General features: G+C 33.5%; 1 protein-coding gene across 1 annotated transcript in view; it reads left to right on the top strand.

The window, feature by feature from the left end:
* The first annotated feature begins 3,827 nt into the window (after positions 1–3,827).
* The window catches only part of LOC110027177 (serine/threonine-protein kinase SAPK10), a 14,199-nt gene continuing 3,437 nt past the window's right edge, over positions 3,828–14,589 (top strand). The window contains exons 1-6 of the mRNA XM_020728495.1: positions 3,828–4,396; positions 5,054–5,128; positions 5,196–5,297; positions 5,381–5,434; positions 5,526–5,618; positions 5,924–6,016. Coding sequence (XP_020584154.1) covers positions 4,220–4,396; positions 5,054–5,128; positions 5,196–5,297; positions 5,381–5,434; positions 5,526–5,618; positions 5,924–6,016 — 594 coding nt within the window. The 5' untranslated portion in view covers positions 3,828–4,219. The remainder of the gene's footprint in view (positions 4,397–5,053; positions 5,129–5,195; positions 5,298–5,380; positions 5,435–5,525; positions 5,619–5,923; positions 6,017–14,589) is intronic.

The following is a 14,589-nucleotide window of genomic DNA, read 5'->3' as shown; positions in this document are numbered from 1 at the left end:
TGATAATCAACATAATAACATGTTAGAATATTTAAGTTATAGGATTTAATCAAATATACACAAAGATGTGCATCAATAAATTAAGGTAACTAATTACTTCATTATAAGCAATAACTAAAACTCACCACAAGTTCAAACCAAGAAAAAAAATCAAGTAACAAGGGCGTGCTAGCAATCATATCAATAACTAAAAATCTAGTATAAATAACATGCATTAATGACATGTCATGTAGCACACTAATTTTCCTTTATATCTAACACTTATTTTTTATGAAATTACACTTTGAAGGAAGATATTTTCATTTTTTTCTTACAAGTATAATAGGTAGGAGATTTGGAGCAAATTAGAGTGGAAACAAAGCAAAAAAGAGGAAAATGGAGCAATAGAGCAACAACTGGTTAGCGCCTAAACGCTGCTCTAAGACGCCATGACACCGCACATGGGCGCCTAGGCACCAGATGTTTTCCAAAAAATAGAGAAAGTGGTGTCGTGGTGCCACATAATGGCGCCTAGGCATCAGTTGTCTCCTAGCTTACCCGAGAAGGTGGTGCCTATGCACCAGAACTGTTTTGTGCAAAGGTTATGAGTGGGGAGAAATAGTTTTAACGAGAAGAAAGGATAATTTGTGAAGCAAAGGAAAGAATCTAAGTGTAAAGGAAAGTAGAGTATAAAGTTTGGTTTCATATTTTTCTGCATTTTCTTAGAGAGAATTGAGAGGATATTGTAAATGATTGTTGTAAACCTTGGAAGGAACACTTTTAGATCATTGGGGAGGAGTTTTTACTTCTTTTCTCAGGGAGAATGATAAGTGTTTCATTCCATATTGTCTTATATTAGTTGTAAACTCATTGTGTATGAATTTCCTTTATTATAAGATAATGGATTGTTGTGTTTTCTCCATGCATTATGAGTAGATCCTTTTCACCTTTCTCTTGTGAAGAAGTATAGTATGTGTAGGATATGTGGAAATATTTAGAAATAGGTTTTTATTCATTATTGTGATGGTTTTTACTTCATACTTCATTTGCTTATTAATTTGGCAAATTAATATGTTAAAACCTGTAGTAAAACTATAATGATCCGAGAGGGATATGGCTTTAACAACTAGTAGAAACCATATTACGCTATTAGGTGAAGGAAAAGTAGTCCATAGGGCAATACAAATTAATAAGGAGATAGGGTTTGAAGGGGGTAACTTGGATAGGGTGACATGTAGAAATATTTACTTAGTTAAACAAAACTTCTTTATGCACTCGAAAGAGGGTAAAGTAGTGGAAAGCTTCTATTTTTCACTAATTACAATTTATATTCTAGGTGTTCCATTCCTACACAAATTACTTACTTCATTGCAAGGGGAGGGTATTTTTCATAACTTGATCTTTCTCAACTTATTTAAATTTAGTAAAATTAACTTTAGAGTAAATCAATAGGTTTAGTGATAATTTAGTAGAATTTATAAGCACAAATAAAATCTATCTTACTTCTAGGCTAAGACTCATTATAGTTGGCTAGAACTTTTCTTAAGTTTTAAAATAACAGCCTTCCCTGTGGGATCGATACTTCAGACTAAAAAATTCCGATACTACTTGAATGATACATACGCTTACGTAAAATATCTAGTATATAGTGCTAATTTGTGGAAAACTCAAGTTATAAAATTTATAATACATATTTTAGAGTTAAAATATTGTATCAAAAAACACTAGGTATCTGATACGGTCGATCGATTAATATTCCTATTCTGAAAGGGTATGTTTATCCCCTAATAAAGAGCAGTTGCTTGCCTTGAGGCGGCCAATACAAAACTTCTGATTTTATAAGCTTCAGTCTAAGGCACCACTAGGAGGTGTGCTTGAATGTCCTATGCCCAAAACACATTAGTCATACAAATATGTTTATCATTATTCTTATTTAATTCATTACCATTACAAAGTTTGAAACAGAAGGAAAAATAACTCAAACCTAGTTTATCCTACAAGCTAATTGATTAAATAAATAATTTACTTACACATACTTATGCAATCCTAGGTGACTCTTGGTAGAATAATAACTTTATAAATGAGATAAGGAGAAGAAAGAGTTTATGACGCTCGATAAGTTGAGGAAGAACCTTAGTTGTCAAGAGGGAGCTTGAACCATAAATGGAAGTACGAGGGTGAGGAGAGGCTTTGATTGTTGTGAAGGTGAAATCAAAGGCTACTTAGAAGAGAGGTGCGAATTGCAGCGATGCCTTAGCCTTCAATCCCTTTATATAACCTTAGTAGGGCAGTGGGTAAGTCTATCCTCAAGCATGAGAAGGTGCAAATCTGGAAGAAAAGAGAAAAAAATCAAATAATTTATACGATCAAGCGAGACTACTCAACAAAGGGAAATCACAAATTATAAGCAGCGATTGCGACAGGAGGAAAGAGGAAAGGGTTTTTTTTTTTGGATCATGTAGGTCGAGTTATGACATGGGGGACGATTCAATCGAGGTGGCACAAGAATTCGTTGAAGAAATAGGCGTGAAGTTGCTATTTTAGAAACTGCAGTGACACTTAAAATTAGAAGTATTTACATACAAACCACCCGAAACATTGATATTTACAAAGTAACACCTAGGTGATTTTTTTTAACTACTGAACCAATGTATTTACGCATACCACGATCAAACAATTGAAGAATTTTATAAAAAATGAAATATATTAGTTGGATTTTTGTCATGAATTTTGATATAATTGGGTGAGAAATCGAAAAATGGATGAAAGAAGGTAGTTAGCAAGTTTGGGGTGGTCTGAATGTGTAATTGACCTTTTTTTATTTCAAAAAATCGTAGTGAAGTTTTGTGGCAAACACCACATTTAATTAGGTCATGTTGCAAAACACAACTATTTCATTATGACTTCGTAAGAAAACAAATAAAATGCAGTTTTATCAAATGCATAAGCAGTGCTGTGCAGACTACAACACACCTCTACCACTGCCCAAAATGGGCCCTAAGTTCAACTTAAATTTCTATTTAAATTGTGGATTTGTAAAATATATTATGGATGCGGCTTTTAAAAAAAAATTAAACCGATTGAAGAAGAAATCAAATTAAATTTTAATAAAATATGCTTGCATTTGATTCATGATATATGTATTACATTTAAATGATTCAAAACTATAAGGAAATGACAAATTAAAATATATTTATATATTGAGAAATTTATACATTATGAATAAAATAATTATTATAAAAAGATTGAAATTGAGTGGAAAATTCACCCACCAACGTTATTATAAACACAAGCGGATAGGTAGCTTCTACTTAAATTTAATAATGAAAAATAATTATAAATATTTAAATAAAATAAGTATACATTGTCATATTTAAGGCAGGGTCGATACCGCGGGAAAAAATTTACGGCGTGCGATAGACGTGCGCAGTGCTGCGTGCGATATTGGGGTTATACCGAGGACGTGCGATAGACGTGCGCAGTACTGCGTGCGATATTGGGGTTATACCGAGGATACAAGAGAGTTACATCCACGGTATAACCCCTTGTAACCTTCCTGTAACTTGCTGTAACCTATCTGTACTCTACAATAAGTTTCGCGCTTCTGTTATCATATATTAAGAGGTTACACGTAAGTTACAGGGAGGTTACAAGGGCTTATACTGTGGATGTAACCCCTTTATACCCTCGATATACCCCAATGCCGCACGCAGTGTTGCGTACCTCTATCGCACGCAAATTTTTTCCGTTACCGCGTGCATTTTAGTCATTTTACTTTTTTTTCTATATCTTTATTTGTTGTTGGAGAAATTTAATTTATCAGCTGGCTTATCACTGTCCTCTGGCTTTTCTTCTGGCTGCATAAGTAGCAGGTCTCGAGCTCTCTCCATTTATCCTCTTCTTTGTCTCTACTACTTTCACTTTCGAAACCCTAATCTTATCGTTTGAAGATAGAGAGAGAGCGTAGAAGTGGTGCGACTGGAAGATGCCGTACGTAACTGCTTACATTCTGATATGATCACGGCACTCTGCCTGGAGCGATGTCACGGGTTTAATTTCTTTCCGTCTTTTTCGTTCTCCGAGCCGTGAGGAAGTTCGATTGAGTATTGGGAGGGCGACCTTGTGCCACGTTGAAGAAGGCTGCGTGATTCCTGTGTGTCAAGGTGATCGAGATCGAATGCTTGATAGCGCTGGAAGTTGATGAACTAAGAAAAGGAAGAGGAAGAGGGAGACGACGACCATGGATCGGGTGGCAATGACCGTCGGGCCGGCGATGGACATGCCGATAATGCACGACAGTGACCGGTACGAGTTGGTGAGGGATATCGGGGCCGGCAACTTCGGGATTGCGCGGTTGATGCGGGATAAGCAGACTAAGGAACTGGTGGCTGTCAAATACATAGAAAGAGGAGAGAAGGTTTATTAACTGATTTGTTTCTCGAACTCAGTCGTTTTGTAGCTCATTTCTGGCGTTTTTTTTTTCTTATTTTTCTCGCTGCTTTAGATTCAATCAACGTTGTTGTCATGAGTTTTCGGACTTGAAACCAATTTCTCACTTTCTATCAGCTATGTTTTGTCTGCCCTAAGAATATGTGGGATTCGAAGCGAACTTGTGGGATGTTTAATTTAAAGATTGGTGTGGTTAATGGTTATATCATAGGCAGCGCATTTATGGAAAAAATGACGCTTTTTAGTTCAGCATTTTTTTGTCGTGCTTATTATCCTGTTAATGATCGCCAAATCAATTGATTGCGATCTGCTTTTTTCTTTTTCTTTTTATTAGAGCGTCCGAGCCGCAAAATTTTGTATTTTATACCTTCATCTCTATTAGCATTTCTCAGTTCGTAATCGCACGAAGGCATGGTCAATTTTGTTTTAAATTTGAGTTAGAGAACTTTATCGTCCATGCTCGTCTTCATCATTAAAAAATAAAATAAAGTGTCTGCTACAAGGTTTTGATGCGGTAAAGCAGAAACTGGAGAAAAAATTATTTTTTGTTTCATATTTAGCTTGTTGCACTAGTGTCTACAGTGACCATTTCATGCATCATTTTCTCAGTTGTTTTATTGTGCAGATAGATGAGAATGTCCAGAGGGAGATTATAAATCACAGATCCTTAAGACACCCAAATATTATCAGATTTAAAGAGGTGCGCCTGATTGTTGTTATTCAGCATACTTAATTTCATTTTTGGGACTAATTTTATCATCATATAGGTCATTCTGACTCCAACACATCTTGCTATTGTAATGGAATATGCTTCTGGCGGTGAACTATTTGAGCGTATTTGCAATGCGGGACGATTCAGTGAGGATGAGGTTTGCTTTTACCAAAATTTTCTTGGCTATTCTCTCTTTGTTTCCTTTGTACTTATGATGCAAAATAAGAAATTACCTTGCAGGCTCGCTTCTTCTTTCAGCAGCTCATATCTGGAGTTAGTTATTGTCACTCTATGGTATTTTATGTTTGATTGTCTTTTTATTTATTTATTTTGTAATAGTTAAATGTTGAGGGTTATTGGCATTTATTTGTTTTAACTTGTTTAGCAAGTATGTCATCGGGATTTAAAGCTTGAGAACACATTGTTAGATGGAAGTGTTGCTCCACGTTTAAAGATTTGTGACTTTGGCTACTCTAAGGTATGTATAGCCGAGTATCACAAGACAAGCAGAAGTGGGTTTTGAAAAATTATTGAAGATCTTGTCTCATTCATTTCATAATATCTTGCAATTTAAGTCAAAAGATTTTCTTTTATCCAAACATGCAATAGCTTAATTGGAAGACCTTACATATATTTATAATATGCCCAATTTGAAAATGTAGAATTTAAAAATTTTAACAAATATAATTCATTTGCTCATATTTAATCTCTATCTCTGTTTGCTTTCATCAGCATGCATGGTAAGTTTTTTGACTCTTTGGTGTCAACTTATTAATTTTGCAGTCGTCAGTTCTGCATTCCCAACCAAAGTCTACTGTTGGAACTCCTGCATATATTGCTCCTGAAGTTTTACTTAAGAAAGAATATGATGGCAAGGTAAATCATTTTCCTTTGCCCGTTCTTTTTTGTTTTCAACCATATGCCTTGATATAAGATAACGGAATAAAAATATTATTAGCTTATTACTTTGATATATTTGCCTCAATCTACAATTTTGGGATTTCTTGATGTAAATTAAATCAATATTACTTTTGATGGTCACGTCTCGGACTTCATGTGTTTGCTGTAACAGTCCAAGGAGATCCTTTTATAAATGTTGTTTGACTTGAATTACATCATGAATTCCTCAAGAACAATGAATTTACTTGAACTTTTTTATATCCATTTATATTCCTCAGTAGCAATTGGCATTCATTTAGATGAGATAATATATCAACAACCAAATTAATTTGATCATTCAACTCTTGAATTCAATCATTTTTACATGAATTTCTCTCATAATGAAACTTAAGTTCATTAAAGCCATTAAAACTCCTGAATTCAATCATTTGCACTTGAATTTCTCTCATACTGAAGCTTAAGTTTATTAAAGCCAACAATGGTTTGAACAGCTTCTTTTTGTAATACCTGCAACATTTCATAGTGAGGATTTTTAAATGCACACTCATGGGTACCACAAGGATCTTGACTCTACTGGCTTTTGTACAACCCGACAAAGATCTCGAGTCTCTTGGCTTTTGTGCACAATTGTACTGTTGTACCCTTTTTGAGATTAATAAGATCTTTGGACTCTTTGCATAATAGAAAAGACCAATTACTTATAAATCCACTGGTTACTTAATTTTATTTAGTAACTCAAAGCAGAATAATTCTCTTATTCAACAAATTCTTAAGTGGATTGTTATTCCATACCTATTTCTTTGGCAACTGAAATTCCACTTCATAGATATTGAACATCGTTTTATTATCACCTTAGGGAATTTCCTCTTTCAATTTGAAAGAACATAAGCTATAGGAGACAACACCAACTTCAACACTAACTTTTGCTTGCCAACAATGTCAGTAATGACTTTTGACCCCATGTGAAAGAGACTTCCAATCTAACTCAAGAAATTCCTGAGCCATTTGTGTGCATGCCAATGCCCAATTTATTGATTTACCAGCTTAGTTTAAGCTTTTGACTTAAGTGGTCGAAATTAGCCACGTTGTCACATCTTCTATTCCTTTTAGAAAAATTTATGAGCGAGCGTGAATTTCTATAGATTGTTGGAAGAGTACCTTTATCAACATCACCGTTACTAATTTTAGAGTTCTTTGAAATCCATCTTTTCCTCTAGATATATTGGAGAAATCAATTCTCCAAACTTTTAGGCCTCTCGCTTTGGTGTCTGCAGTGGGACAATCGATTGAGAGCACCTCAACTTCTTTGAGGAGGCTATGGAATTACTTAACATAGTGAAATACAGACTATTATCATATCAGTTAAAGAATTTGCTCGGAGATGGTTATCAGGGCTGCTTTCCATAGTATATCATCCTTTCAAGATATGTTTATTAGTTCTTAGTGCAATTTTTATGTCCTAAAGGCCTCTTAAGACCTATTAAATTTTTTATCACAGAAAGCAAAAAAGGAAGGGGCCTTTAATGTTATTGTAATTAAATCAGTTTAGTCATCAAGATGTCCTTGATTTCTGAGTCAACTTTGGATGCTTGATCAATATCCTATTCTTCTATTTGGCCAAGAAGATGGGCTTTAGTGCAAAAAACTTATGACCTATTCATGACTCTTTAGTTTGATTTTTTGGTAGTTGTATAAATGATTTTTTTATGTTTGAGGTTTGCTTTATAAGAAAATATATTATTTTCAATTGATTTTTTTCTCATGGAAATATCATTATCTTTAATGAGATTTGTGATGAAAAGGGTGTTGGTACCCTCGTTGGAAAAACAATATTACAACAAAAATCCATTGGAAACGTTACCGAAGAATATTACCATCTATATAATATTTCTGATAGATTTTCTATCAAATTATGATTAATTTTCATCACAAATTTAGTAAAAGACGCTTTGTTATGAGATACAATGACAACAAAGTTTTCATTCTAACTATGATAATTTTTTTTCATAACATTATCTTGATTGGAATGTACTATTATATTAGCTGGGTTGTTAATTGTAGAGATCATACCGATGAATTTTCGATCATTAAAAATTAATCTCAAAGCAAATACTAATGAAATTTTTGTCATAAAACTAGCAAGCTATTTTGTAAAATTTGATCTCTAGTTCGCTAATAACATAAAACAATAGATGCTTGCATTTTAAATTATCTGATGTATACAATTATTAAGCACTTTCTTTAGACAACTTAATTCTTAAATCATCGTCAAAATAATTCAGATTTAGCATTCATTTTATTAGTTCCTTGTACTTCATCATATTAGTCTCTAGCGTTTCATCAGCTTGTGATTATAACTCTGAAATAACTTGTAGTGTCAATAAATCTTTTGTTCTTTTCAAAATTATTATGTTATAAATAGAATGATTTGGTTCGTGTAATATGGTAGATTAAGCATTTTGTAACTAGCATTTTAAGGTAATCTATTGCCTAGGGTTATTTAACCCTTGCTTCAGATAAGTAACGATCTTTGAGAAAGAATTGGCTCAATGCCTTTTTGCTTTGCTTTCATTCCAATAAATAATTATCTGTACAATCTATTTTAGGTAATCTAATAATATGTACAATTAATAAGAGGCAAATCAAGGGAGAAAATTGGAAGCAATTTAAAAAAAGGAAGCTCTTAATTCTAGCTCCGTGATTTCTGTCATTCTCGATTGATATCCCCTCTCAAATTGATGTTGACTGATCATGAAAATCAATTTACTAACAAGAAATTGATGACATTGTCGAAAAAGAGCTTTAGTAAATATATCAGCCGTTTGATAATCAGAAGAGATATGAGGAAAATAAATAACAACATCAACATAAGCTTCTCGAATAGAATGACAGTCCACTTCAATATGTTTCGTGCGCTCGTGAAAGACAACATTAGCAGTAATCTGAATAGCGCTGGTTTTATATGCGTAAAGAGGAGTAGACCCAAGTTGAAGAAAACCAAGCTTAGCCAACAAACCTCAAAGCCAAATGATCTCAGAATAAGCAGAGGAAATAACATAATATTCAGAATCAATAGAAGATTTAGACACTAGATATTGTTTCTTACTCTTCCAAGAAATTAAAGTTGTTGAAAATCATGCACCAAGCAGTAATAGATCAGCGTGTATCAAAACAACTAGCCCAATCGGCATCACTATAGGATGTTAAGAGAATTGGAGACTGTAGAAAAGAACCAACCATGATGAGAATTACCTTTCAAATACTTAACAATATGTCGAACTGCAGCTAATTGAGGATGTGTAGGTGCCTACATAAATTGACTAACTTGTTGCTCAACAAATGAAATATCAGGACGTGTAATTGTCAAATAATTGAAACTCCCAACAATTTGTCGATACAGAGATGGATATGACAGAAAGTCACCATCATTTCGTTGATATTTAGCATTAACTTCTAAAGGTGTATCAACAGGACGTCCCTCTCGAAGACTAGCCAAAGCAATGAGTTCCTTAGTATAGTTATGCTGATGAAGAAAAATACCAGCGGGAGAAGAGCGAACATCAAGATCTAAGAAATAAGTTAATAACTCCAAATTCTTCATATGAAAAGAACCTGAAGACGCTTTTACAGCTGAGACATCAATTGAGTATCAGATCCTGTGATGACAATATCATCGACATAAACTAATAAAAAAACAATTCCCTTATCAGTCTTGTAAATCAATAATGATGAATCATACTGTTTTGAATAAAAGAGAAGCTAAGAAGAGTATTGTGAAACTTTTCAAACCAGGATCGTGGAGCATGTTTCAAACTGTATAGAGACCATTTGAGCTTACAAAGATCATGTGTGGGTGTAGAAAATAAGCCTGAACGAGTTATATAGATATCTTCTTTTGGATTCCTATGCAAAAATACATTCTTAACATTAATCTGTCGTAAGAATCAGCCTTTAAATGCAACAATAGATAGGACAAGCCAGATAGTTGTCACCTTAGCCATGGCTGCAAAGGCCTCTTCATAATTAATCACATATTCCTGTCAATTGCCGAGAGATATCAATTTTGTCTTATATCTATCAAAGGAACCATCAGATCAGAGTTTAAGAGCTCATTTACAACCAATGAGTTTAACACCTGTAACACATGAGATTGTAAATAATTAATCATATAAACTGCAGTTGATAAAACTTCAGTCCAAAACTTAGCTGAAACATAAGATTCCTGCAACAATGTGCGCACCATATCCAGCAGATGTCGAATTATTCCGTTTGGCAACTCCATTCTGCTGAGGCGTATAAGGACATGAACGTTGTGAAACAATACCTTTATTATGAAGGAATTCTTGAAACTCATGATACATATATTCACCACTATTGTCAGACCGTAAGGTTTTAATGCAAGTGGAGAATTGAGTTTCAGTATATGTCACAAATATTTGAAACATTGTAAACACTTCTCCTTTGAAATGCAAAATGTAGATCCATGTAAATCGACTATAATCGTCAATAAATTTCACAAAATATTCATGTTGAGCATGTGAAATAACTTATGTAATTCCTCAAACATCACTATGAATAATTTTAAAATATTTATTGACACTACTACTCAAATTAGGAAAAAACAATGTTTTATTTTTTCTCAGTTTACAGGAAAAAGATTCTACTAATAATCTTTTATTTATATAACAAAAAACACCACTTTGGAATAAATGATTCAATATAACGTTATTTGGATGACCTAATCATTTATGCCTGACACCAGCCTTATTTTCAATAACTGAAGAAGCCAATGACAAAGTTCGAGGAATGGTAAGTTGTAATGAAAATAACCTGCTCACTTTAGGCTCATTCGCTATCATCTTTCCCGACACCTGATCCTACACAATACAGCTATCATGAAAAAAGTATACGTCACAGTTATTATGCACCATTTGACCAACGTAAAGTAAGCTAGTAGATAATTTTGGAGAAACCAAGACATGTAGGAAAGATGAGTTAAAATCACCAACTGTCGTAATTGAAATATTATTTTTATCAATGACTTGAATATGTTGAGTTCCAGTATACGAGCATTGATTATGCAATAAATCAGCTGTGTCAGTCATATGATTTGTGGCGCCTGAATCAACAAATCAAGTAGAAGGAACAAAATTAATAATCTTACCTTTCTCTTGAAAACCAAGAGCAGAAAAGACAGATCATCTGTTGAACCATATTTGGTGTGAGAACAAATTGATTATCACTAGTAACTGTGAATGTCGAGCCAAGATTTGAGAGTCGGATACTACAACATGAAGGGCTTGTGGTCTATGGTTTTGGGGCCGTGTATGACACTTTTTATAATATGTCCCTTTTGCTTGCAATTGTTACAGAACTTCTTATCACAATTACGTGCAATATGACCAAATTCATTGCAACTGTAACACTACATTGTTCTCTTTCCTTTGGTCTGAGCAGCATAGGCAATATTAACTATTTTAGATGATTCATTATCTGCACTGATAGCGGCTTGTGTCGCCAATCTTTGTTCTTCACGTAGTAATTCACAAAAAACATACATCCAAACAAGGGACCAGATCTCTATTCAACAATCCATCCCGAGTAGTTTCAAATTCAGGTCCGAGTTTCATCAAAAATGGATCATGACGACTCACTTCATGAATAGCCTGAAGACTAGCTAAATTTTTCTTTGACACCTTAGCTTAGATATTACTAGAATATTCTCTACATAAATTAAGAAAACTAGAATAATATTGTTCAATTGAGAGATTATCTTGACTATAATTACTCATGTCAAATTCCAATTGAAAGCATCTTGCAATATTCTTGCAATATTATTTTGATTGTAGACGCGCTTCAAGTATTCCCACATTTTTTTAACAGTGTCTATAAATTATTCACCATATGAACCTCAATAGATCTCAAAATCCAAGAGACGATCCGAGCATCTTTTGCCTCACATTAGCCAAGTACTTTCGACTCTGAGGGTGCTGGAGAAGACGCATCAATATACCCCCAAAGCTCATTCCTTTTCAAAAATATCTTGAACTGAAATTTCCATGCTACATAATTCTTTCCCGTAATTCTGATAGATAAAATTTCATGTGATTTCTCAGAAGACATTCTTGCGAAGACCAGAAGGCTGGGGATTGGGTTGCCGAATAGAGATCGGGGAAGCCGTCACGAAGAAGCAGCGAGATTGGGTTGCTCGGGTTGCTGAATAGAGATAGGGATTGGGTTGCTCGGGATCAGGTTCGAGTCCACGGGAAGACGTCACGAAGAAGCGAATTCTCATAAAGAGGAAACTTTAAAGTATTTTGTTCTCAATCGTTTGTTTTGACTTCTTTCATGGGCTTCTCATAAAGAGGAGACTTTAAAGAATGTTTGATCATATGAACCTCAATAGATCCCATTATGTAAAGCAAGGAACTCTTCTGACATTGCTCGGCGCCTTGCACTTTTCAGTTAGAAACCTTCAACTTATATTTAGTCATCTTCAATCTATGATGTGGAGTTTTCATTAAAAATTTAAATTGTTTATAAGATAATTTATTGAGCAATTCACCATTAGGAAAATAGAAATACTTGTTTTTTAGGCATAAATTTTACTGTAGTATTGAGAGTCTTGGCCATTTCATTTCCCTTATTAACTAAAAGATTAATAACTAATTCAATAAGCTTATAAGATGTAAAGATTACCAAATTCATTTTCTAAATTCTTCAAGAATCTCTTCATAAAAATGTAGTCTGTATTAATATTTTCCTCCTAGTCAGTGTTGATTGAATCTAAATTTAATAGGTTTAATAAGCACATCTCTCCTAGAAAACTATTCAGTGTTGATTGAATCTAAATTTAATAGGTTTAATAAGCACATCACTCCTAGAAAGTTTTAGAGGCATTTAGGTTATCAATTATCTTTTGAACTTCAGCCAGGACATTTAAATTATCTTCCGTAGGCATTATTCTTTCATTGAATTTCAACAATAATTTTATTTCTCGGTTCTCATCTTCATTTTTATTTTTGGATACTAACCCTTCTTAACAAAGGATATCTTAGACCAGTTTTATTCTCTCGACTTCCCATAGCAAATTCAGTTACATAAACCTTTGAGCCAACACGAAAATCAGCCTTCTTCGATATCACTAATTCTAAATAACGGAATTAGAAGCACTTTGTTCCCCTTTTAAACAAGTAACCTGTCACCTGTTCAACAGTGCTACCAATAAGAGCCTTATTCAGTGTTTTTTCGAATTCTGAAATTCTAGTTTATATTTATTGCTTAGAAACGCTTAGGTTTAAACTCCCACTTCTTGCTTCGCCAACCTTTTCTTCCCTTTCATGTAACAAATGAAGAAGGGTGCAATCTCTTCATGTTTCTATAAGAAAAGAAATCCGAAACAAGAGAATTAAAAATTGGAGGTGAGATTATTTGAAGAGGATGAATAGTCACAATGATTTGATTTGAAATTTTATATAAATTTACTGAGTTTTTAAGATGAAAGGGAAATGTAATTCAAGTCAAGATCTTGCATTACGTTAGAGCCCTCCCAACTGTAACTTTAAAGAGGCGCTGTTACAAATACTTTTGCCCATTTGAATTCCAATCAAAATTTGTATTTGATTCATGAAAAACAAATCTGCCTAGGTTTCTTTGTATCCATTTATATTTCCCATCAATAAATTGCATTCATTTAAGCTAGTCGTTATTGATCAACATTCAAAACAAGGTGACCGATTGGGCATTGATGTTAGTTTATTCATCCTAGGATCCCTTCATTTAGTGGATGTATATATTTTTCTTAGACCCAATATACATGGCAGTAACCGTGGCATGTTTCTAGGCTGTATTTCTATTAACTTTGTTGTAAAATCATTTTGATTAAGCTCTTTACATTTTCCTTTCAGGTAGCAGACCCCACTTAGTTGGATAAATGCTTCTTGTGATTGTTGTTGTCCTTACATTTCCCTTGCAATACTCTTTTGATACGTTCCTTGAAAATAGATCATATATATATATATATATATATATATATATATATATATATATATATATATATCTGGTATTTTCAAGGAACGTATCAAAAGAGTATTGCAAGGGAAATGTAAGGACAACAACAATCACAAGAAGCATTTATCCAACTAAGTGGGGTCTGCTACCTGAAAGGAAAATGTAAAGAGCTTAATCAAAATGATTTTACAACAAAGTTAATAGAAATACAGCCTAGAAACATGCCACGGTTACTGCCATGTCTATTGGGTCTAAGAAAAATATATACATCCACTAAATGAAGGGAAATGCCATTTCTAGGCAGACCCCACTTAATAGAAATGTATTTCTATTAACTTTGTTGTAAAATCATTTTGATTAAGCTCTTTACATTTTCCTTTCAGGTAGCAGACCCCACTTAGTTGGATAAATGCTTCTTGTGATTGTTGTTGTCCTTACATTTCCCTTGCAATACTCTTTTGATACGTTCCTTGAAAATAGATCATATATATATATATATATATATATATATATATATATATATATATATATATATCTGG

Source organism: Phalaenopsis equestris, unplaced genomic scaffold, assembly GCF_001263595.1.
Source record: "Phalaenopsis equestris unplaced genomic scaffold, ASM126359v1 Scaffold000418, whole genome shotgun sequence".
Classification (NCBI taxonomy): domain Eukaryota; kingdom Viridiplantae; phylum Streptophyta; class Magnoliopsida; order Asparagales; family Orchidaceae; genus Phalaenopsis; species Phalaenopsis equestris.
This window is presented reverse-complemented; position numbering and strand designations above follow the sequence as displayed.